Raw genomic sequence first — 21763 nt, 5'->3', positions numbered from 1 at the left:
CCAGTCCAAGCCTTTTGGTAGCACTGAGGCAGCTCAGGAGCATCCAGGGTGGAAGGAGCAGAGGATGCAGACACTGGTGTGGGCTTCAGCACTACCTGAATGAGACACACTCAGTTTGTGGCAGGCTGCAGACCTGATGTGGTCACTTCCAGACTGGTGACAGACTCCTGAGCAGTGGGCTTCATTTTTCCATTTTTCAAGGGTACCTTGAAGATACCACAGAGACGTCTTTTCAGGGCTATCAAGTTTCAGTGAGACTGGACCTTCTTACTTTTCCATAGTAAATTAAGGGAAACAAAGTATTTAGAACAAAATTCCAGAACAGACAGGAATTAAGTACTCCAGTTTATTCAGCTTGTTGAAACTGATGCCACTAAATGCCCTGAGGGTATTTGCTGGGCTTTTTGACCTCCCTCTGTTCCAACCCTGCTGTGTTGTGATGGTTGAATTGGGAAGTGACACTTAGCCATGACTCCCTTTCTCCTGTTGTAGTCTGTCCTAAAAAACCCCAGCAATCAAATCCTTCCAGTTTTGGCCCATAACTGAGCACGCTGGCTGCAGCTTGTGTTGGGAGCAAGGGTTGTAAAACCAACAAGTTTCCATGTTCTCTCCCTTCAGGCAAGGAAAGTGAAAGTGAAGATTTGAATTCAGGGTCTGTTTCCACGGGTTTATTGGACACACCAAGTCTGACTGACCCAGAGAAAAGCCCATCCCCAACCCCAGTAACCGTGTCTCCAATCCATGATGAGTTCAACGTGAATATTCATGAAGAGGTAGGTTGTTGTTTTTTTTTTTGTGTGTGTTTTTTTTTGTTTGGGTTTTTTTTTTTTTTTTGCTTTATTTAATACCATCGTTCCTTAAAAACACTGGCTTGTGCTGGATTCATATTGCAGATGACAAAACTCAAGTTTCTGAAAAGATTTTTTTCTGGGTTTCACAGTTTTTTGTAATGTCTCATATCCTTTTGGGGAAAGCAGTTTTCTTGTGAAAGCTGCTGAGGAATTTCAATTAAACTTATTTGTCTTAATCCACAAATGGGATCAGGAGATAGAAATAGCTGTATTTATCATGAGAACAGATCTAAATGACTTATTCTATTAGTCATAGAAATTATTTTTCTTATCAAATGTTGCTGTTTTAGGAGCTACATTTCCTTTGGCATGAACCTGAAGTAAATATGCTGGGACTTACTAAATATATCTTGTCGTATTTAAGAGGATGCAATCATAATTGCATCCATTCAGTTAAATGTTATGTAGGTTGTGGTTCAATCTCTGATTTTTACAATCAGAGTTTCCAGTACAAAAACTATAGATCTCTTCTCTAAGCTCTGAGTCAGAGCAGGGTCTTGACTTAAACAGCAAGAACACACTATGAAGAAAATGGAATTAAATCAAATGTTTAGCAGCTTTTTTGTATTCTCTAAGTCTCTGAGGACAGGATTAAAGCTGAAAAATGGACAAGCCTTCATGGTGTCTGTGGTAGAGACACATTTAGCAGGCAGTCTTGCAAGACTTGTGACATTTTTGTCTATGCTTTAGCTTAGCTATGCAATGATTCATGTTTTATCTGCAGTGCCATCTTTCAAGGAGCAAATAATTCTATTAGAATATGGAAAAAATCACTTTTGAAACCTTATTTCAGATCCTTTTCTTCATGGTTTATCTGTTACTCTTTTTTCATTTATGATTGCTTAATTTCAGCTCAGAAGATTGTAACACATATTCTTCCTTCTTTTCAGAATTCCTTACAGATCCACACCAGCATTTTACAGATTTCAATCCCTTCCTTTTCATCAGCATCTAAGAGCTCAGAAACTATTGCAGAGAGACTGAAAACACACCCTAGGCCAGATCCTGCAAGTGAAATGAGGTATTATGGTTTCTGTGTATTTTTCAATTGTAAATCCAATATTCTATGCCATTTAAGGAGAGCAATAATCTGTCAGTCACTGAATTACCAAGTCATTAGCCAGGTAAACAAGGCTAGGAGTCCCTTGGCTAGCTGCAGCAAACCAAGCTAATGTTCCAGGATTTAAGCATTGATTAAATCCTGAGTAAGCATAGGCTGGTTTGGTTGCTGTTGTAGCAGCACTCATGGTCTGTACCAGCTGCTTCAGAAGGAATGAACAGGAGAGGGAAGCTGATCTAATACATGAAGGCCATAAAATCATTATTTTTGTCTAGGTTTGTATCATGGAAATCTGGCTGGCTCTGCCAGCCCTGGTGATTTGTGCTCAGACATTCTGCACAGCTGCTAAAGTTGGTTGTAAGGCACTGCCAGGACAAAAGGGCTTCCAGCTCTAAGCTGAGGAGGGGAGGAAACCCAAGGGATGTATGGCTGCAGCCTGGGGCTGTGGCTGAACTGTGGCACCCAGGAACCAGTGACAGCTGCTGGGTGAGGAGCGGCTGTCACCTTTCACCACCATTTCTAATCCTGCACCCTCCTTGTCCTGGGAGGAAACCCAATCCCTGCAGTCCTGCACTGTCACTGCAGGGAGTACAGAAAAGCACCCCAGACTCACAGCTCAACAAACACTGTGCTTGACTTTTTTTTTCTTCTGGGTCCAAAACCCTGGCTTTATCTTAAAAAGTATCTAACACTAAGAATCCAGAGGCAAGGAGATGTTGTTGACTTGAAACAATCAATCTTTTTCAATCTCAATCAATCTTTTTCGATCTCAATGTGAAGCATCAGTGCAAGCTCAATTTGATGTGTGATTTTTCCAGTTCCAGCTGAGGAAAGGATCCTGTCCAGAAGCCCAGCTTTGCTCAGTTTTTGCTGTGCATATTCCTCATGCAGCTCAAGCCATCAGCAGCAGGGATTTCACCTGTGTCTCCTCTTGGAAAAATCTAAAGCAAGCACTGAACGGCAGCAAAGTGCCCTGTGCAGTGGGTGGTGACCAGGAGATGGTGACCTCCTCTCCTTGTTCTGCTGCAGACCCTGCTGGAACCTCTGCATTTATTGAAGCTGAATAGTTCAGTATTGTCATCATCTTACACTGAGAGTTGTCTTTCCTGGGGCTCTTGAGCTCACCTTTGTCCTTTACCTTTTACAAGGCTTGCTACCATAGCGGGGAAAATTTGCCATGTGTTAGTACCATAAGAGCTGAAGTGAAAACAGAATTAAAGCAGGCTGAGATCATAGGATTTCTGTCTCAGCCTTTTTTCATATCTTTTTTGTTTTTACAGTGAAGGAAGATCAACAGGCTCCTCTCCTGAAACTCATCTGTGTGATAGTCCAGTGTAAGTGTCATCAGATCTGTTCAGGGGACATATTTAAATGTGATGGCCAACTTGAACCCCCACTAAGCACCCCCTTTATTTTACATACCTATGTAAATAGGTCAGTTAATTCTAGCCAAGATGATATTGGGTGATGGTAGGTGTCTGCTCATGTCCTATGCTTTCATGATCATTATTTTCCAATGCTTTATCTGGGCACATGGTACTTCCTGTTACATTGTGAAGCATCTCTAATTTGGTGGTAGACTGTAAATATTCTTTGAAATTTATAGTTTTCCACAGTGCATGCACACATGGTTTGCTTTTTTCTTTTGATAGTGAGGAGAATGTGATCAGCTGACTACAATGAGAAAATAATTTTAGTTTCTACCACATATCCATATTCCCTAAAGCAGCAATTATTCCAGTGTGGAAATTCTTGCAGTATCTCATTAAATTACATGGGCTCTGATTACTGCATTTACTGCACTGATTACTGCATCTTAATTCAAAATATCATTGGGTTTAGTATATCTCATCATGTATTATAATTCTGTCTTTAAAGCTGATTCCTTTGAGTGTCTTTATCTTAGCAAGTTTAATTCTAATAACTGAGCTTGGGTTTTATGTTATTGTTTCAGAATTTCCACATTGCAGAAGTCCAGCAGTCTGAGCAGTTTGAGGAAAGAGGCATCTGAAGTGGTAGGTTTGGTCTCTTACTTCCTCCCATCTCCTTGCACATAGGTGTGACATCTCTGTTGTGACACTGTGGGTGTTGTGTTGCCTTCTGAGAAATTCTGAGTCAGAGCAGAGTTCCTTGTGTTGGCAGTGGTCACACACACATGACATCTTCCACATTCTAGTAAAGAAGAAAATCTGTCCTTGAAAACACAGGTGCTTTTTTTTTCCTCTTTGTATGAGGCTTTTACCTGAGACTCTCTTGCTGTGTTTTTGCTCAGATAATGAGGTGGGATTTTTTAACTGGATATGCTTTTCTGATTTAAGACAAGAAAAAAATAACTCCCACCACCACTTCCTACCTGTGTTTAAGGTGAATAATTTTGGGAGGCCATGTAATTAATGCCCTGTTACTAGAGGACACAAGGAAAAACGATGTACCACAGCTATGGTCACAATGAAGAGACTAATTTATTTCCTTTGACTCTAATAATTTATAGTTCTCAAAAGGTGTCAGTGGATTGGAGGATGAACGTGCCACCTCTCCAACGACACTGGACAAACTACCAATACATCAAATTTCTCTGCCTCTATGAAGGAATGCAAAACAATAGGTTGTTTACAGAAAGTTGCGTGAGAAAGTTTTCTACAAGAATGTAAACTTAGAAGGCTTTAGAAAATCTTAAAAAATCAGGGCGACAATGCACTGTAAAATAAATCTGGGCTGAGTATGTGTTAGGTAGTCAGAAACAGAATACAGAGCTGTTTGATGTCTGGGGATAGCTTCAGTTTAGGTTTCTGTGGAAGATCAAAAGCAGCTAATCTCTAGCAATGCAATCAAATCAGTGCAATTAATGTGCTCTTTTGTGACAGCCTGAACTCCAGGAAGCTCCTGAATTCCCTGATACCTCCTTGCCTTGCAGTGTAGGGGGGAGGCTGACAGGACTGAAAATGTCACCAGAATCTGATAAGAGCTGGAGTTCATGGGTTGGGGATCTTTGATTTTTTGTTTGTTTGGACAGACAGAAGTAGAGGCTGTGGATGTTTTATCTACTTGGCTTCTACCCCATTTGGTTCCTGCTCTGGGTCCCCTCAGGCAGCTCTGCCTGTTGAGTGCCTTAATATTCTGTGTGTCACTAATCATGTGCACAGCTAATCCTTCACAAAGTGATCCAAAGCAACTCTATTTCCATGTCAGCTCACTGACCTCAAAGCAAGCAAGGCTTAATCTGTGTGAAATACAGCTCTGAAGAGATTTATTTTGGGGAAAAGGAACAGTCAGGGAAGGGTATTTCTGTCAGAACTTAACTGGGGGTAATCATAATGAATTGAATACTGGCTCTAAACCATGACTTTTTCAATGTCTTAATCTTTCCCAAACAGGACAGAGACTGTGCACAGAAGCCAGCAGAGGTAATGTCTGTGTATGGTGATGTGTCCTTGGAGAAAAACGGGCAGTGAGAAGGTGTTGGCAGGCTGGGAGGTGTGGAATTGCCACATGCAGGTCCAGAGGGGAAATGGAAGTCCTGCAGACAGGACAGGGAGGAGTCTCTGGTGGCTGTCACCATCAGTGGCACTGCTCAGTCCTCAGCACCTCCTTGCCTCCTCACACATAGAGTATTTTCTGGTCTGATTGAGCTCAAGGTTACCAGCTAAGCTAATGTTTTTCCCCCACTAGATAATTAGCAAAGATAACCATTAAGCGTTTTACTGACTCTGTAATTATCTTTGATTCGTGTCTCTTTAAAAACCTTTGGGTTTCTCAATTGTTTTCTGTGAGTAGCAAATGTGTTTCTGAAAAGCCTGTCATTGCAGAACAGTCACCCTGTGGTACCTTAAGGCTACATCTTGCAGTTCTTACCTCTAGGAACACCTGAGCAGAGGTGACAGACTTCAGATACCACTCATAGGATGAATGCTGTATTGATTCAGCAAAAGCCAAAGGATTGTATTTGGGCTGTGAAACGTTTTGCTTCCTTCTTTCAAAGAGACAGTGAAACAGCTGGCAAGGATAAAGTACTGCTTTAAATTGGCTAACTGGAGTGTCTGATATCTCTCTTGGCATTTATACTCCTTGCTTGATCTGTAATTTCCTCTTTGCTTTGGCAGTGGACACAGTCAATTAATCCATTAATTAAGAAATTGTAGAGCAGTGACAGACAGAAAGAGCTCTCTGACACTTGGCAGAAAACCAGTGTACTGTGGGGTGTTGTCTCTCTGCTTCCCACTTACTGCCCTTACAGCTGCCAGTGGGGGAGACAGAGACCCTGGAAAGCTGGAGAAGTTCAAAGCCTTGCAGAACTTTGTTTTTGGCTTTTCCATACTTTTAAGTCAGCCTTACAGAAATTGAGGAACATTTTAAAGAACACAATTTACTCTTAGCAGGTAGTGATAGTAATCCTGGATCCTGAACCTGTGTCAGGGTTTAATCCCAGCTGACAGCAAAGGACCCCACAGCTGGTCCCCCTCCCTGCCCCAGTGGGATAGGGAGGAGAATCAACAAAAGAAAAGATAGAACTTGGGGGTTGAGATATGAACAGTTTAATAATTGAAGCAAAGTAAAATAACAACAACAACAACAACAACAACAATAATAATAATAATAATAATAATAATAATAATAGGGAGAGGAAGAGAGAGAGAGAAAACCCAAAAAAGACAAGTGATACACCACAATACTATTGTTCATTCCCCACTGACCAATGTCCAGCCCATCTCCAAAATATGATTGGCTCCCCTTCCCAGTAATCTCCCCCCAGTTTATATACTGGGCATGGAATTCTGTGGTACGGAATATTCCTTTGGTAACTCAGGTCAGCTGTCCTGGACATGCTCCATCCCAACTTCTTGTGCACTTCCTTGCTGGCAGAGCATGGGAAAATGGAAAGTCCTTGATTCAGGGCAAGCACTGCTCAGCAACAACCCAAACATCCCAGTGGTATCCACATTATTCCCTACTAAATCCAAAACACAGCGCTGAAGCCTTACACAGCCTTGAACTAAGAAAAAGTTAACTCCATCCCAGCCCAAACCAGGACAACTTATTCAAATGAAGATCTTGTTTATGTTTTTCATTATGGCTTTTACATTCTGTGTTCTTGTCGTGATAAAGAAGGACTTCCCAGCTTATCTGCCAGCAATCACTTTGCAGGCTCGCAAAAGGCCTTCTGCAATTCCCTTATATTGACTCTTTCTTTCCCTGATTCAAGCAGGTTAAACCTCCCATGGAAGGCAATAATTTTGCAACCCTCCCTCCCAAGTCTCCTTCTCACGGTGGCACAGGTGACGAGGACAGTTTTGGCACCCGCAAAGCCAGATCTTCCTTTGGCCGAGGCTTTTTCAAGATAAAAAATAACAAGAGGACTGCAAGTGCCCCCAATCTGGGTAGGTACTGTGTCTCTGCATTCAGATTCTGTGCATTTTGAAGCATCTTAACAACAGCTGTAACTGCCTTAAGAAGCAGGAAAGCCAGCCTTAGTCTCACTGTGACTTGGTGGCACTTCTGACAGTAGAATGTTTGGAAAATACCAAACAGCAAGAAAAGAAAATCACTGATGTAAGGAAATATTTGATGTGGTTCAGACTCTGCTGTGGTATCTCCCCTGGGACCTTGTAGGGGCTTGATGCTGTCTGGCAGTAGTCCACACATGGGATTTGTGGGCTTTTTTTCCCCCTGGGTCATCCTTGGTTTATCTTTCATAAGATTTTCAGATATACAGAAATAGGACAGCAGCACTTAATCTTTCTCCCTTTTTTGTACTTAAGCAGCCTTGCAAAAGAGGTGGTGACAACAGGAACAGGATTGGCAAGTCATTCAAGCTCACATTGATTTTTTACCTGTAGTGTTGGTGGGGGGATTATTTTGTTATTGTCATTTGGTGACATTTGCATATGATGAAGAAATAAACAAAATGTTCTGCTTAATGCAGAAGTCGCTGTTGCCATTAACTGGAATTCTACTTACATTTACTGCTCTGCTCTAGCAGTCTTTCCACTGATCCAGTTTAAGCATCCAGTGAATCTCTGCATCAGATCTGCCAGACATCTGAGGTTTTTGTTTTTCTCTTGCATGAGATTCAGGAATTTAGCTCTCTATTTCAGAAGCCTGAAGGGGGATAGCTTCTGCTTTGTTACTTACTCCAAGAGAATTTTAGATTTTTGTTCAAAGCAAGTAGCATACCTACATATTGATAATATGCTGCCCATATTTGCCTGTGACATATGGCCTGGGAAGTTGCTAGCTTACTTGGAATAGATGTACAGTCTATTCTGAGGGTAAGACTCTTCACTTTGGTTTATTTCATCTTTGCTTTTGTGTAATCCCCTGTGTTGTCCTGAAATTTATTTGCCTAACAAAGCGCAGTACTTGTGGCTGCCATAAAGGAGTGGAAGATAGGCCATCTAAATCAGGGTGCTGTGACTTTGAGTAAGTTACTTATGTTATCCAGTTTTCAGTGCTTCCATCTGTAAAGCTGCTGTCCAGGTATTTGCCACTTCACAGGAGCAGTGGGTCCTGGAGCAGATGGCTTCCTTCCACTGAAGTGACTGCAATGCCGTTTTTCCCTCCCCATCACAGAGTTCTGCTCCACTCCTTTGTTGTGGAAGGGAGTTTCCCAGTGCCTTGGTGCTCCTAATCCCGTGTGAATTCAGCATTCGTGTGGCGCTTGTGTCTCCCATCACTCCCTCCTTTTGTCCCGTACTGTGTCGCCATGAGTTTTGAATTGTGTTTGATCTTGTGCCTCTGCGTGTTCTCTCCCGTTGTGCTGCGTGTGGGTTTGTGCCTTGTGTGGATATCTGAAGATCGCAGTCGAAGTGCCAGTGCACCTACTTTAGGTACAGTAATCCTGCATGTCTGCCCGTGCCAGCCCTGTGCCCCGACTGCTGCTAACAGCTGGCTGTGGCCACTCTCTTCCCAAACCACAGCCAGGCACCAGAGCTCTGCATCGGAGCTTCTGCCCATCACTAAAAGGAGTTTTCATGTAACATCTGCCCTCTGCTAAAAGTCAGCTGTGCTGTTCCTGAGTAGCTGCTACTAATGAGAGATTGCGGGTCAATTTGCAGAGACTTTTGCTGTAACTTTGAGCACAAAGTTACCACAGACCGAGGTAACAGGTGAGAACTGGTGATGCTTAGTAGTTACCTGTGTGCTGCCACCTGTCCCGGATCCACTGGAAGAGTTTGAAGGGTGGTGAAGTAAGGAATGAGCTGTATTTCCCATGCATTCATTTAAGGGAGTTCTGAGGGAAAGCATGTGTAATTCCTCTTCTAGATGTAGTTGTATTTATGATACAATAAAACAAATGAGAAATAATTGGGGCAGATGGGGAAGGAGCCATTCACACAGTAAAATAAAAGCCAGTCTTGTGATGTGAGCATTCCCTGGGTGGTTCTGGCAAGGGCAGGTGAGACCTGCCTTAGGAAGCAGAGCCGTGTCAGTAGGGTGCTGGTACAGCCACGCAGGGTGGCAAAGAGACCAAGTGCTCTGGACCCTCTCTTTTTCTCACATGGCCCCCTAAATGTTATTTGTTCTACAGGGTTGTGTCAGTGCATGAAAAGGAGCCAGGTATGAGGAGCAAACAGCGCAATTCCCGCAAATCTCTGCTACTAATGCACCCAACCTTGTCCTGGTGTTCTCTCTCTAGAATGCCATTTCCATGTTTTTTGTTTTTTTCACTTTACCTTCTACAAATAAAGCAAAACTCACGAATGCTACAGCCTGGTTCGATGTTAGTGCTGTCTCTCTCACTGGCAGGATCCCTGTGTTCAATAACCAAACCAAAGTGTGTGGAAATGATCTTTTGTGTGACCTTGTTGCTTTGCTGCAAGGTTTGACAAGGTGGAAAATGGGACATGTTCATAGGTATTCTGGCTGAACCATCCAAAGTTTGCCCAGCAGAAGGTTACACTGGCAAAGCCTAGAGTTTGTTGCTGGTCATGGCACTTCTGTGGCCATCTCAGCATTAACTCTGTGGCTTGAGACCATGTGTCCCAGCAATATAAGCTCTTGCCTTGATGCATTGTTTACTTTTCTCCTGGAAGTCTGAAAGTCCATTTCAAACACAAGTGATGGTCATTTAATTACAGAGCTATATTAAATGATGCTGCAAGTCATTCCAGGCTTGACTGCCTTGCCACAGCTGCTTCAGCTGAACAAGCTCGTGCTCTCACTCTTCCCCAGCAAGCAACTGGCGTAAACTCCACGTGGTAGTTTTATTCAGCTATCTGGCACTTGCTGACACATCTCTGCTTATGTAGTCTAGTAGATACTGCAATTCTCTTAGTTTTCTTTTTAAATGATCTTTAAATTGTTTTTTCCTTTAATAGTTTAGCTTTTGTGGCAACTTCCCCTTTGGGGACAAGAGCCCTCAGGTTTGTTGTCATGGAAATTAGCTACAGATCAAGGATTTAATGCTTTTACAGTGGTGGTAATGTTGAGGGTCTCTGATCAGAGATGTTTTGTTCACTCAGAAGATACAGTTCAGACAGAGCCTAAACTCCATGGTGTTCCTCTGAGGAGGAACAAAATATTCCACAGTTTGAAGAAGTGAGGGGAAGAGGGTCCTCCTTCTGGGGCAGGAGTTTTATTGCTGGAATTTCCTGGCCAGGGAATGAAATACTACAGCTTATTGGGAGGGATATCTGCAGGGAAGTTACTTGGCTTTCTGTGCTTTGGGGACTTCTGGTTTAGTTCCCTGCCACTGCCCTGAATTGTTTCTGGGCACACACGTGCCTTGGCTCTGTATGTGAAAGCACTGTAGGAGCACTCCCTGAGGAAGAGTAAATTTGGGATTTAATTCACTGCTTGATTCACAAAGTGGATTTTCCCACCTTGGGTGCAAGGCACTTAACTGAAGCAGAGCATTGCCTTGGAGCATTCCCAGCCAGGCCCATGAAGGAGGAACATGTAGCATTTCTCATGGATTTTCCCATCCCTCTTTGTCCCACTTTCTTGACATGGTGGCTGTCAGTAATTTAGCAGGAGTCATTCCCAAGGTCGGGAGCATGTCTGTACAGTCTTGCACAAGAGGGTCTTGACAAAACTTTTGCTTTCAAACAGCTGAAACAGAGAAGGGGTCTACAGACCACTTGGATCTGGCTGGCTTGCCCCCTCGCCCAACAGAAGCAGATAGTCTGCAGATGACACCACCTTCTCCAGATTCCAGGAAAAAGGCCAGGGGGATCAAGAAGCTGTTTGGAAGGTGAGAGACGACCATTCTCCAGAGTTGGGGCTTGGGCAGGGGTTTGCTGGGGACACACCTTCCTTTCTCCCCTGCCGGCATGTGGCTCCATAGTTTAACATCCTGAGAGCAGCCCATGTGGTATTTGGGAGAGATAACAGTGGGCTGGGGGCAGGCCTTTTTCTTAGCCAAATGTGCATGTGCTTGCTTTCTTTAGGCTGAAAAGAAGTCAGTCCACCACCTTCAACCCAGATGACATGTCTGAGACAGAGTTCAAAAGGGGAGGGACAAGAGCCACTGCAGGGCCCCGGCTGGGCTGGTCTCGGGACCTGGGGCAGTCCCACAGGTAAGACACCAGTGGGGCCAATGTGCTTGGATCCGGCGGCTCCGGCCAAGCATGGTGTCCAAAGGAGGAGGGCAGTGCCAAAATGAAACGTCCTCTTTCCTGTCTGATTCAAACCAGGCAGATCCAGGCCAATTCCTCCTCTGAGAGAGGGTCCCTGCAGGGTTGAGGTGGTCTGGGTGGTGGGGTCCTGCTGCTGGGCTGTCACCTTTGCAGGATGGGGCCCTGAGGCAGCACGTGAGCCCTCATGTGGCAGTGACAGATACTCCTTCTGTGCCTTTCCTGCTGCACTTCCAGGGATTAAAGGAGAAAGTCTCACTCCAGTCTCACTCCAGAGCTGTAGCCATGCTAGGCAGCAGAGGTGGCTCTTCTCAGTAGGATTATAGGAAGCCATGTTTATTGTGACAGTGGCAACAGATCAGCAGCGCCCAGCACTTCATCATGATGATGGTTCCCCCTCAGAGATTGTCCCAGCTCCCACAAGATATTAATTAGGCTTAGCTTTTGGCTTTCTCATTATTTGTGAGAACAGGAGATTGGAAGCTCAGGATTTATCAGTCTTTCTTGGGTAACATCTCCCGCAGTGAGCTGGACATGCCATTCGCAAAGTGGACCAAGGAGCAGGTTTGCAACTGGCTCCAGGACCAAGGGCTTGGCTCTTACATCAGTAATGGCAGGCACTGGATATTGTCTGGGCAAACACTTCTGCAGGCTTCTCAGCAGGATCTGGAAAAGGTGAGGAATACCAGAAACACTCCTTTCAAATAAAGGTACCAAAAAAAAAAAAACCACCACCATTTCTTTGCATGTAAATCTGTAAAGGTCTGTAAAGTGCACCTAGTAAAAAATATAAACTAGATGAGTTTTCAAAATACTGTCACTTGCAGTGATGCCAAATCCATTTCTTTTTATCTGAGGTTTTGTAGAAATGTAATGCTTCATTAAGCATGGACACATCAATTGACTGTAGCACCCTATAAAAATATGCATGTGAGACTGCCTCATCATCGTATGGGTTTGTAGCCCTGCTTTTTTAGCTCTCATATGTGCTAAAGTTATTTTATGCCTATGTGAGAAGGGTGTAAAAAGGTGCTATTTTGTTTTGATTGTATTTTTTGTCCATTTTATACAAAGAGGAATGATTGTCTCTGCCTTTAATTGTTGCAGAATCGCTTCTCTATTTTTAAAAATGAGAAACACAGAAGAAATTTATCCAATTTACACTTTTAATCCATAGTATTTGCTCAAGTTTGAATTTTCAGCTTCTAAAAAATCGCTCTCCTCACCAAATACTAAGCCTGTTTTCTCAATTGGGTAGTTACACTACAACTGGAATAGGAGAAGTGTATTATGAACATAATGGCTCATAATAGTGTTATCAGAGGTAACATTAACCAGCAGGCACTCCTGGAAGTGAAAATGGGATTAAAGAGATCCTGGAATGGCTGCACTTGTAACTAAACTGGGGAATAATGTTATGCATTTGGAAGCATTAATGAATTTCAGTAATTCCTGGGACATTCCTGTGCTCTTAACTAAATAATTATTTTAACTTTACCTGCCTAAGTGGGAGAGGATGAATTAATCCCAGCAAGTATTTTTTTGAATGCTAACATTTTTATTATACTTTGGGGCTTTTTTTAGCCTGGTATGAGAATATTGTGGCAAACTTTTTAATGCAATTTGGAATCCATCACTCATTGAAATTAATCTGCTACACTGTGAAACTAACCCAACCCAGTAAGTGGGCCTTTCCCTAGTGCTGAATGTGTGCTAAAATGATGCTGAAATTCAGCAAAAACAAAATGCACCTGCCAGGTCACCAGCAATGCTGTGAAAGTGTGACTCTCAGAAGCCCTTTGTCACTCAGCAGAGGGAGGAATAAAACAGATTTTATTCTAGATTTACTGTTTTTCTTCTTTTCACAGGAGCTTGGGATAAAGCACCCTTTGCATAGGAAGAAGCTCCAGCTTGCTCTGCAGGCACTAGGATCTGAAGAGGAGAACAACCATGGAAAACTGGATTACCACTGGGTTACCAGTAAGATTTTACTGCATGCTGAAGCAGTAAAAGGGGTCCCTAACAGTGGCTAATTTGGAGCGCTGAGGATGGGAACATTAAGTGGTGCTGGGTAATGTGGCTGCCACTCTTAACAGGAGTGTCTGTCCTGCCCTAGGGTGGTTGGATGACATTGGCCTGCCGCAGTATAAGACCCAGTTTGATGAGGGGAAGGTGGATGGCCGCATGCTCCATTACATGACTGTGGTGAGTAAATGGTTTCTTCCTTTCCTGACGTCCTTTCCATGTCCCTTCCAGTCCCTTCCAGTGTTCAAAGGACCCCTTTAAACTCTAGTGAGTGTCTTGTGTTCATGCCAATAGCTGTAACCTATAGAAATCAGATGCTGCTGCTCACCTGCAAGCATTTCCTAAGTTCTTTCCATCTCTAGAGCTACTAGATTCAGGTGGAAGAGCAAACACAATAAACAAGAATTTGGACTTGTGCATGAGAAATGGGCAATCCTGAGCTTAACAGCTGTGTGTGACACCAGTGTGCTGAGGCAAGGCTTTTGTACACAAAAGTGTGCAAATGCTGTGGTTGTCATTCATGCTTTTGCTGTTCATATTGTTATTAATTAATAGAAGCAGGTGGAATCTTTTTCTTCAGTGAGCAAGTATTCTATCAGCTTGCTTGCTTACTTACATGGAGCTTAGGTGAAGAAAAGCCAAGCAATTTCCTTTGAAGAAAATTGCAGTTCTGAGAGCCAGCTTGTTTGAAAGCAGGCTACACTTAACAGCTTTTGCATTTCAAAGTGCTTAGAACAGGCATCACCTCCCCACTCCCCACTTCACTGCCAGTCAGGTTTCCTTTGTGCAAGGGCTCAGGTAAGATGAGATAAGACCTTCCTTCTTACAAATGACACAAATGCAAATTGAACATGGCTAATATTAATTCTTTCTGTACAACAAAGAAGAAATCAATCACAGCCCTGCTCTCTCATGAACCATGAGTTACCTTTTCATGCCACAGTTGCATGTGTTTTGCATATGTTTTATGCCATGGTTTGCAATTTTATTTATGATAAGATTGTTTCTTCTTCTTAACCATGGGAAGTGTGATGCCAGCAGCCTCCATTAAGTTTGATGTTGTGTTGGGAGAATTTACTACCATTGTCACTGCCCTTTAACTGTAGATCACTGGGGATATTTTTAGAGCAAGTTTAACCATCAAGTTAGGACAACAGATTGATTAACATCAAATTATGACAACAGATTGACAACAAAATATGCAAAGTATTAAATTAATACTTCTTATGATCTTTTGAAGTTACTCTGACTCAAAATAAATAATAAGGAACATTTATTATTTTATAATAAATGAAATAGCAAGCCATGACATAGTAACCTACTGTCAGATTCATCACAAAGTTAGCTAGACACTGTGGGATGTTTGGGTAAGCAAAGAATCTTGTCTTAAATATCTGACAAAATAGATTCCAGTGTTCATAGCATATAATTAAAACTGAAAGATTAAGCCAGGCTAACCCTGGAACAAGGGTGCATAAATTTATTTTAGTTAGCCAAATTGCACTTGGAATTTGAGACACTTTCTTCTTCCCTGTTTTTTATTCTAACCATAGAGAATGCCCCAATTTTCAGGGTAATTTATTTTTTCAGTTAAACTTCTAGCTGGACATTTGAAGTAACTTCTGGCAGGATTAAATGCCAGGTGAGTCTAGTATAGTGTGTTGGTGCTGCCCTGGCTCTTACCCTGTCACTGAGGATGTGTCATCTCACCCTTTTTTCCTCCTTGTTACCTCATGTTTCTTGCACTAGGCTCTGTACCCTGTGTGAAAAACATCCCCCAAGAGCTAGAGTACTGTGCAACACAGGAAGTTTTTATTTTGGGACAGATGGTTTGATATGAATCACCTGTCTGACATATTAGAATCTTCCCCCAGATGTGTCAGATGTACGATTTTAAGCCAGAGGCTAAAGCAGTCCCCTCCAAGAGGATGCTGCTCCCATGAATAAGTGTATCTGTGTTTATCAAATTCTTCTTGCTCTTTGACAGGATGACCTGCTGTCCTTGAAGGTCATCAGTGTCCTTCACCACCTCAGCATCAAAAGAGCCATTCAGGTTTTGAGAATAAACAACTTTGAGCCCAGCTGCCTCCGCAGGAGGCCATCTGATGAGGTACTGCTTTACAAGGAAGCTGTGAAGAGGAATCCTCTAGGGTTTTATCCGTGGTGTTTGATTATTCCTACTCTGCCCTCTCCTCCTGTCTCCTCATTCTGCTTCATTTTTAGTTTCCTGTTTCTCATGTTATTCTTTTAACTTCAAGCTCTGATATCACTTACTTTCCTCTACCTGCCATGACCCCAAACTCATGTTCCTCTTTCCAAGTCTCCTGCTTCTCCTCCAAGCCAACAGCTGGCTGTTTTGGCCCAGTCTCTGATGTACTGTCTGGAAAGCAAATAATCTTGAGCTCAGTGCACTGTTGCCATGCATCTTTTGCAACTCTCTGGAAAACTGATGTCTGTGTCAAAATTTTCTGTGTAAAAGGAGCTTGGCCCCATTACCAGGCAGAAGACTCCATCACTGTGTTTTGGAAGCAGCGAATGCTGGATAGGGCAATGGATGACAGAACAACCCAGACTTTTAGATTTAGATCCACAATGTGCAAGAACAGCAGCTCGTGGAACCAGCTGAATTTTCAGCTCTACTGATAGAAATGGCAAATAACCCTAGTGCACAGCACAAGAATCAAATGACCTGACACGCCCCTGCCCCCTGCCCAGACCCATCCCCATGCTGTTCTTGCTGCAAGGTAGCAGTCCAGAAAGAGAGTCTTTTCTCAAGTGCAAAGTAGGATTGTATTCCTTAAGGGCAGGAGAAGTATGTTTCAGTAAAGATTGGGGCTGGGATTCAGCTGATTTAGGACATCTCCTTACCTGCCTGTCCCTCCTGTTGGCAGAATAATGTGACACCTTCCGAGGTCACCCAGTGGACCAACCACCGCGTGATGGAGTGGCTGCGCTCTGTGGATCTGGCAGAGTACGCGCCCAACCTGCGGGGCAGCGGCGTGCACGGGGGGCTGATGGTGAGCTTTTTGGGTGGCTTCTTCTATTTCAGGAAAAAAAAAAGATGCCTGGGAATCACTAGGTCAGTGTTCTGACATTTTCTTTGCTGCACACGCCTTTTCTGCTTATTCTGCTTAATAAGAAGTTCCTTTCTTGTGGTTTAAAGGATCTGAATGTCTTGAGGGGAAGTTGTGTGGTTTAATACTCTGTATTCCCCTCACAAGTCTGTTTTGGTACAGCATTCTCCACCTCCTGTCCTACAGTGCTGCCATGCTGTTGAACAACCACTTTCTGCCTTCCTAACCTGGATATAGTTTTCTTTTGTGGGGAAAGCTTGTTACCTTTATAAGATTTGGTATTACACTGCCAAACCAGGATTGTTTTTAATTGCTCAAGCATCACATACTCCAGACAAGAGACTTATATCTGCAGAGTTTTGTGGTGGTGGTTAGGAGTTGTATCCCTTCTCCAGACGTTTCGTGTCTGTTTATTTTCCATGATTCCTCTGGCTGCCTTTTCCGGAATTGGAAGATGATACTGGGTAAACATTTTGTGGCAGCTTCACACAGTACTTCAGTTAAGGGTGGATTTATCTGTTCATTTCTTCTTACCTGCCAATTTGTTCCCATTTATAACTCCAGAAGGAAAGCCTGGAGGTAGTATTTTAGGAATCCTTTAATTAGCTAACTCTCTTTCCTCCTTCTTTGTTGTATATTTCCTCTAAAATACAAACAAAAATCCCAAAGCAGCCTTAGGGAGTGACCAAGATAGGCCTGGATGTACTTGAGATCTCATCAGACAGTACTTGCTTCAGCTGGATTCTCTGTGATTGGATTCCCAGGTTTTGGAGCCCCGTTTCAATGTAGAAACCATGGCCCAGCTGCTGAACATCCCACCCAACAAGACGCTGCTGAGGCGGCACTTGGCCACTCATTTCAACCTCCTGGTGGGGCAGGAGGCCCAGCAGCAGAAACGTGAAGCCATGGAGTCCCCAGACTACGTCCTCCTGACAGCAACTGCCAAAGTCAAGGTAGGCCACTTGTTCTGGGAGGGGTGGGAGGTTCCAGGGAAGCATTTGGATCTCTGGTTTTATCCGTGCTGGGAGGGCGCATCAGTAAGGTTTGAGAAAAGGGGTTGGTTCCTAAGGAAAGAAGCATGAAAGCAGGACCTGGCAGGTCTGACACTTGTGTCTACCATGAACAGGCCACTTCTCAGCCTCTCTGACATGCACAGACAAGAGGTAGCACTCGTCGTCCTTCTGTCTGTACTGAGAGATGTTTGGGAGGGAGACTGTCCCTTACTGTTTACAGACTCATGCTTTAATGTAGAATTTTCACTTCATTTGGGATCTGTTAAGTGGTGGTGTCTTAACAGTGGTAGAATGAGAGGACACATTGTCCTTTCAGATGCCACTGTCATGAAATTCAGAAGATATGGTAGGAGAGCACTCGGGTTTTGACCCTTCGTCGTGGAAACACAAGCGGGCACGAGTAGGCCTGTTAATTCTTTGCTGATTCTCTAACTCCTTGGCAAACTTCTCTTCACTTTTAAGCCAAAGAAACTTACCTTCAGCAATTTTGGGAACCTGAGGAAGAAGAAGCAGGATGATGTGGAGGAGTACGTGTGTCCTATGGAGCTGGGCCGGGCATCTGGGAGTGGATCAAAAAAGGGCTTTAAGCCTGGCTTGGATATCCGAGTATATGATGATGATGATTTGGACAGGCTGGAGCAGGTGAGCCAGTTCTAACAATTCTGAGTCTTCGAGCTGTCACGTTTGGTGGGAAAACCTTCCATTTCCCAGGGAAGTCTTCCTTTTGCTTTGACCCGTGAAGGCCCTGACTTCTTGCTGTCACACAGCAAGAAGTGACAAAAGGGTCTGCTCCCAAGGAGGTTGAAGCTGTGAATGCAGCACTTTAGGGCCTGCTCTGGAATAACTATCCTCTCCTGACAGACCATGCTTCTCCCTTGGTCTGAACATCTCAGGTGTAATCAGTAAATCGTATACTGCACTTAATTGTCACTCTGTCACAGCAGGGGGAATGGCTTCACACTGACAGAAAGTGGGTTTAGATGTTAGGAGGTTTAGGATATTAGAAAAATGTTCTTCCCTGTGAGGGTGGTGAGGCCCTGGCACAGGTTGCCCAGAGAAGCTGTGGCTGCCCCCATCCCTGGAAATGTGCAAAGCCGAGTTGGACAGAGCTTGGAGCAACCTGGGATAGTGGAAGCTGCCTCTGCCCATGGCAGGGGATTGGACTGAGATGATTTTTAACGTGTTATTAATTCATGATTCATTCTGGTTTTTATAGATGGAAGATTCAGAAGGGACGGTGAGGCAAATAGGAGCATTTTCTGAAGGAATCAACAACCTGACAGTAAGTGTGTGAATGGGGTCTGTGCAGTAAGGTCTCTGTTCCTGTGGGATGGGTGTGACCCTTAGTAGTCACTCATGTTAAACAGTGTCAGTGAAGTCCTTTGGGTCTCCTGCAGGGACAGAGGGCACAAGAAAACCAAGTGGTTCATTCAGGAAGGTACCTGCCCATCCTGGTGGGGAGGTTTGTGGCCTGTGCTGGCTCCCCACACACCGGGGAGGGCAGGGGACACAGCCCCCATTGCCCATGGTCAGTGGGTTTCCAGCTGGGAGTCAGGCTGCATTTTCTGTGTGGAAGCCCCAAGCCAGTGGGGCCAGCAGACATCAGTGAGCTGGTTTTGCTGTGGGGTGGGTGAAAACCTCCCTCAGCAGAACAAAGCAGTGGCTGGCAGGCAGTGTTTGCTGCCCAGCACAGGACAGGTGACTGACTCCAGTTGTGAGAAACCTTGACTCTTCCCTCCTTTCCTTTCCAGCACATGCTGAAGGAAGATGCAATGTTCAAAGACTTTGCCACTCGCTCTCCTAGCACCAGTATAACAGATGAGGACTCCAATGTGTGACAGTCACCACCAGGCACTGACAAAGGCTCGTTCTCCTGTGTGCAAGGACATCCCTGTTCCACGTGACGGGCAGCAGATCATGTAGTTTACATTGCTCTTGCTTCTGTTTGGTAGAAGTAACACTGAGGGGTGGAGAATTTTAAAGAGAAATGGAGAAAAAACAAGGTGCCTACTTAAGTTGCCATAAAAACCACCCAGACACTGGTGAATGGTAATCGTTTTAACTCTATTTAATGTACAAAGTGGTGATATGTTTCAGAGTGCTGCGTTGAAATTGATGTGGTATGCTAGTGCTCCTTTTGCTTATCCCTGGCCTCAGATAATCCTTTATAGTGTTTGAAAAGAACAGAAGGTGTTAGGTGAAAGTGTTGCATCTGTAGATAGCGCACATCAGCTCTCTCTGCGCTCCCAGCTGAAAAATAGAAGTTACTGCTCTTTTCTAAGTGCTTTTCTTTGGCACAAACACCAGTTCAGCCCTATCCATTGTAGGATTTTAGCCATCTGTGCCCTGTGTAAGCTCCCCAGTAGCTTTTGACTGTTGCTCCTATTTTTATACTGTTTTACAAAAAAAAACCAAAAAACAAACCAAAAAAAAAAGTATATGAAGTACATATAAAAGCAAAAATTTAAATTTTGTGAGATAGAGTGATGGAAAGTTGAAGGTGTGCGAGGGAAGGGGAGAAGGTTGTAAAAAAATTACGCCAGTTTGCAGACCAGCTGGTTACTGGGAAAGGCAGGCTGACCTTTGGAACTGTTTGCTTTCGTTGCTTTTTACTGAGTGCACAGTTTCATGATCTTCCATTTGAGATGAAACTATTCTAAAGCATGTTTCTTCTAGCAGCGGCTCATCCAGAAACTGCACATTTTAAAATGTCTTCTTTCTTGTCCCCAGCAGCAGTAGTTAGTGCATTCAGCAAGGTTATTAACACTTCCATGACTTAAAAAAATTTCCTTAAAGTTGAAAATACTCCCTGCATATGGAAGGGATATTTCTGTGCTGTGACTAACGTGAAGATGGTGTAGTTGAAAAAAAAAAAAACAAAAAACTTATACAGAGAAATGGAGAAATGTATAGGAAATATATTATTTCATATTATTAAGCCTAAGGTGGGACTTTTCCTCCAAAATTCAGCTATCAAATGTGTTGCTCATCATTTTACCTTCTTAAAGCACAGCTCCTCTGCTCTTGAGGATCATCATGTTTTAAAATTCCTAACTAGCCAGTGGGAATCTTTTGTCAGACTTCCGGTATTGCAAAGTGTCCTAGCCAAAAGCAAACAAACAAACAAACAAAAGTAACTTTTTATTCCAGTGGTCATTTGTATGGTGTTGAATATTGCATGTATTTTAGCACAATGGCATGAAGCTGCTTTGCTCTGTAAAAGGCAAACAAAAGTCCATCTGGAATTGTTCCTTGCAGTGGTGTTGCTTTGCCAAGCATTTGTCACTCGTTTTGTCGCTCTCCTTGCTGGAAGTGAGATCATTCCTGGTGTCATGCAGGGAATTTGGGGTTTGTGCTGAATTTGGAGGTGTTTCTGAAACACTGTTACAAAAGCTAGGAAAGGAAGTAAGGTTCTTCCGAGGATTTTCAGGGAACTCCCCTCAGATCAGAGGAATACTCCAGCTTTAGAATGACGTAAGCTGATAACCTGGACCTTTGAAGGATATGCAGTGTAGGTAATTATTGATGTACCAAGATGCAAAATTTAATGTGGGCAGGTTTAGGGTGCAGATGCTTGGGATGTGGATTCAGGCCTTCCTTTCTGTGAATACTCTGCAATATTGTTATTATTTACATGGAAGTTAAACATCAAACCCAATGGAAGCATTGGGAAATGTGATGCAGGCTTCCAAACAAAAGTGTTCCTCTGGATGGCTCTCACTAGTCACTGACTACTGGACAGGACTGGGTATTCACACGGGGGAAAAAAGGAGCTAGTGACACAATACTGTGTGCTGAAATAGCCACAAAAGCTCTCCAGTTTCTCTGGAGTGTTATCAGTGAGAGCAGTGATTGTTTATTGAAGTGCAATATAAGCAGCATTCTGCTCCAAACAACCCTTTCCTGGCAGCCAGGTCATCCCCTTGGAGCTGCCACCTGAGCCCTGGTTCCCTTACAGGGCGAGGACACGAGAGAGATGATGAAGTCAGGAGGTTTTTATGTGCGTGTGTGCACACTGTCCATACCGTCGGGGTGTTTAATTGGTGCCTCTTTGGAGAGGGCAACATAACTGCTGTGTATCTCCATGTGAAATCAAATAAAGTCTGTGGAAAATGCCAAGTGTTTCTGGAAGCCAGTTCCCTTTTTTACATCCTCTTTTTCTGTTTTT

The 21763-nt window shown here is 43.5% G+C and overlaps 1 protein-coding gene across 9 annotated transcripts in view; it reads left to right on the top strand.

Moving 5' to 3' along the window:
- The window catches only part of PPFIBP1 (PPFIA binding protein 1), a 73262-nt gene extending 51548 nt beyond the window's left edge, over positions 1 to 21714 (top strand). For 4 of the 9 annotated variants that reach the window (XM_053977465.1, XM_053977464.1, XM_053977463.1 and 1 more), the window contains 18 exons: positions 619 to 773; positions 1742 to 1872; positions 3192 to 3245; positions 3866 to 3926; positions 5286 to 5315; positions 7112 to 7286; positions 8703 to 8735; positions 10960 to 11101; positions 11298 to 11426; positions 12008 to 12158; positions 13352 to 13463; positions 13600 to 13688; positions 15496 to 15618; positions 16400 to 16525; positions 17347 to 17535; positions 18058 to 18237; positions 18812 to 18877; positions 19347 to 21714. In XM_053977465.1, coding sequence (XP_053833440.1) covers positions 619 to 773; positions 1742 to 1872; positions 3192 to 3245; positions 3866 to 3926; positions 5286 to 5315; positions 7112 to 7286; positions 8703 to 8735; positions 10960 to 11101; positions 11298 to 11426; positions 12008 to 12158; positions 13352 to 13463; positions 13600 to 13688; positions 15496 to 15618; positions 16400 to 16525; positions 17347 to 17535; positions 18058 to 18237; positions 18812 to 18877; positions 19347 to 19433 — 2033 coding nt within the window. In that variant the 3' untranslated portion in view covers positions 19434 to 21714. The remainder of the gene's footprint in view (positions 1 to 618; positions 774 to 1741; positions 1873 to 3191; positions 3246 to 3865; positions 3927 to 5285; positions 5316 to 7111; positions 7287 to 8702; positions 8736 to 10959; positions 11102 to 11297; positions 11427 to 12007; positions 12159 to 13351; positions 13464 to 13599; positions 13689 to 15495; positions 15619 to 16399; positions 16526 to 17346; positions 17536 to 18057; positions 18238 to 18811; positions 18878 to 19346) is intronic. The other 5 variants (XM_053977468.1, XM_053977462.1, XM_053977469.1 and 2 more) reach the window with 3 other exon arrangements.
- The last annotated feature ends 49 nt before the right edge of the window (positions 21715 to 21763 follow it).

This window comes from Vidua macroura, chromosome 5, assembly GCF_024509145.1.
Source record: "Vidua macroura isolate BioBank_ID:100142 chromosome 5, ASM2450914v1, whole genome shotgun sequence".
NCBI lineage: Eukaryota > Metazoa > Chordata > Aves > Passeriformes > Viduidae > Vidua > Vidua macroura.
Note: the sequence above shows the minus strand (reverse complement) of the source record. Positions and strands in the feature narration are given on the sequence as shown.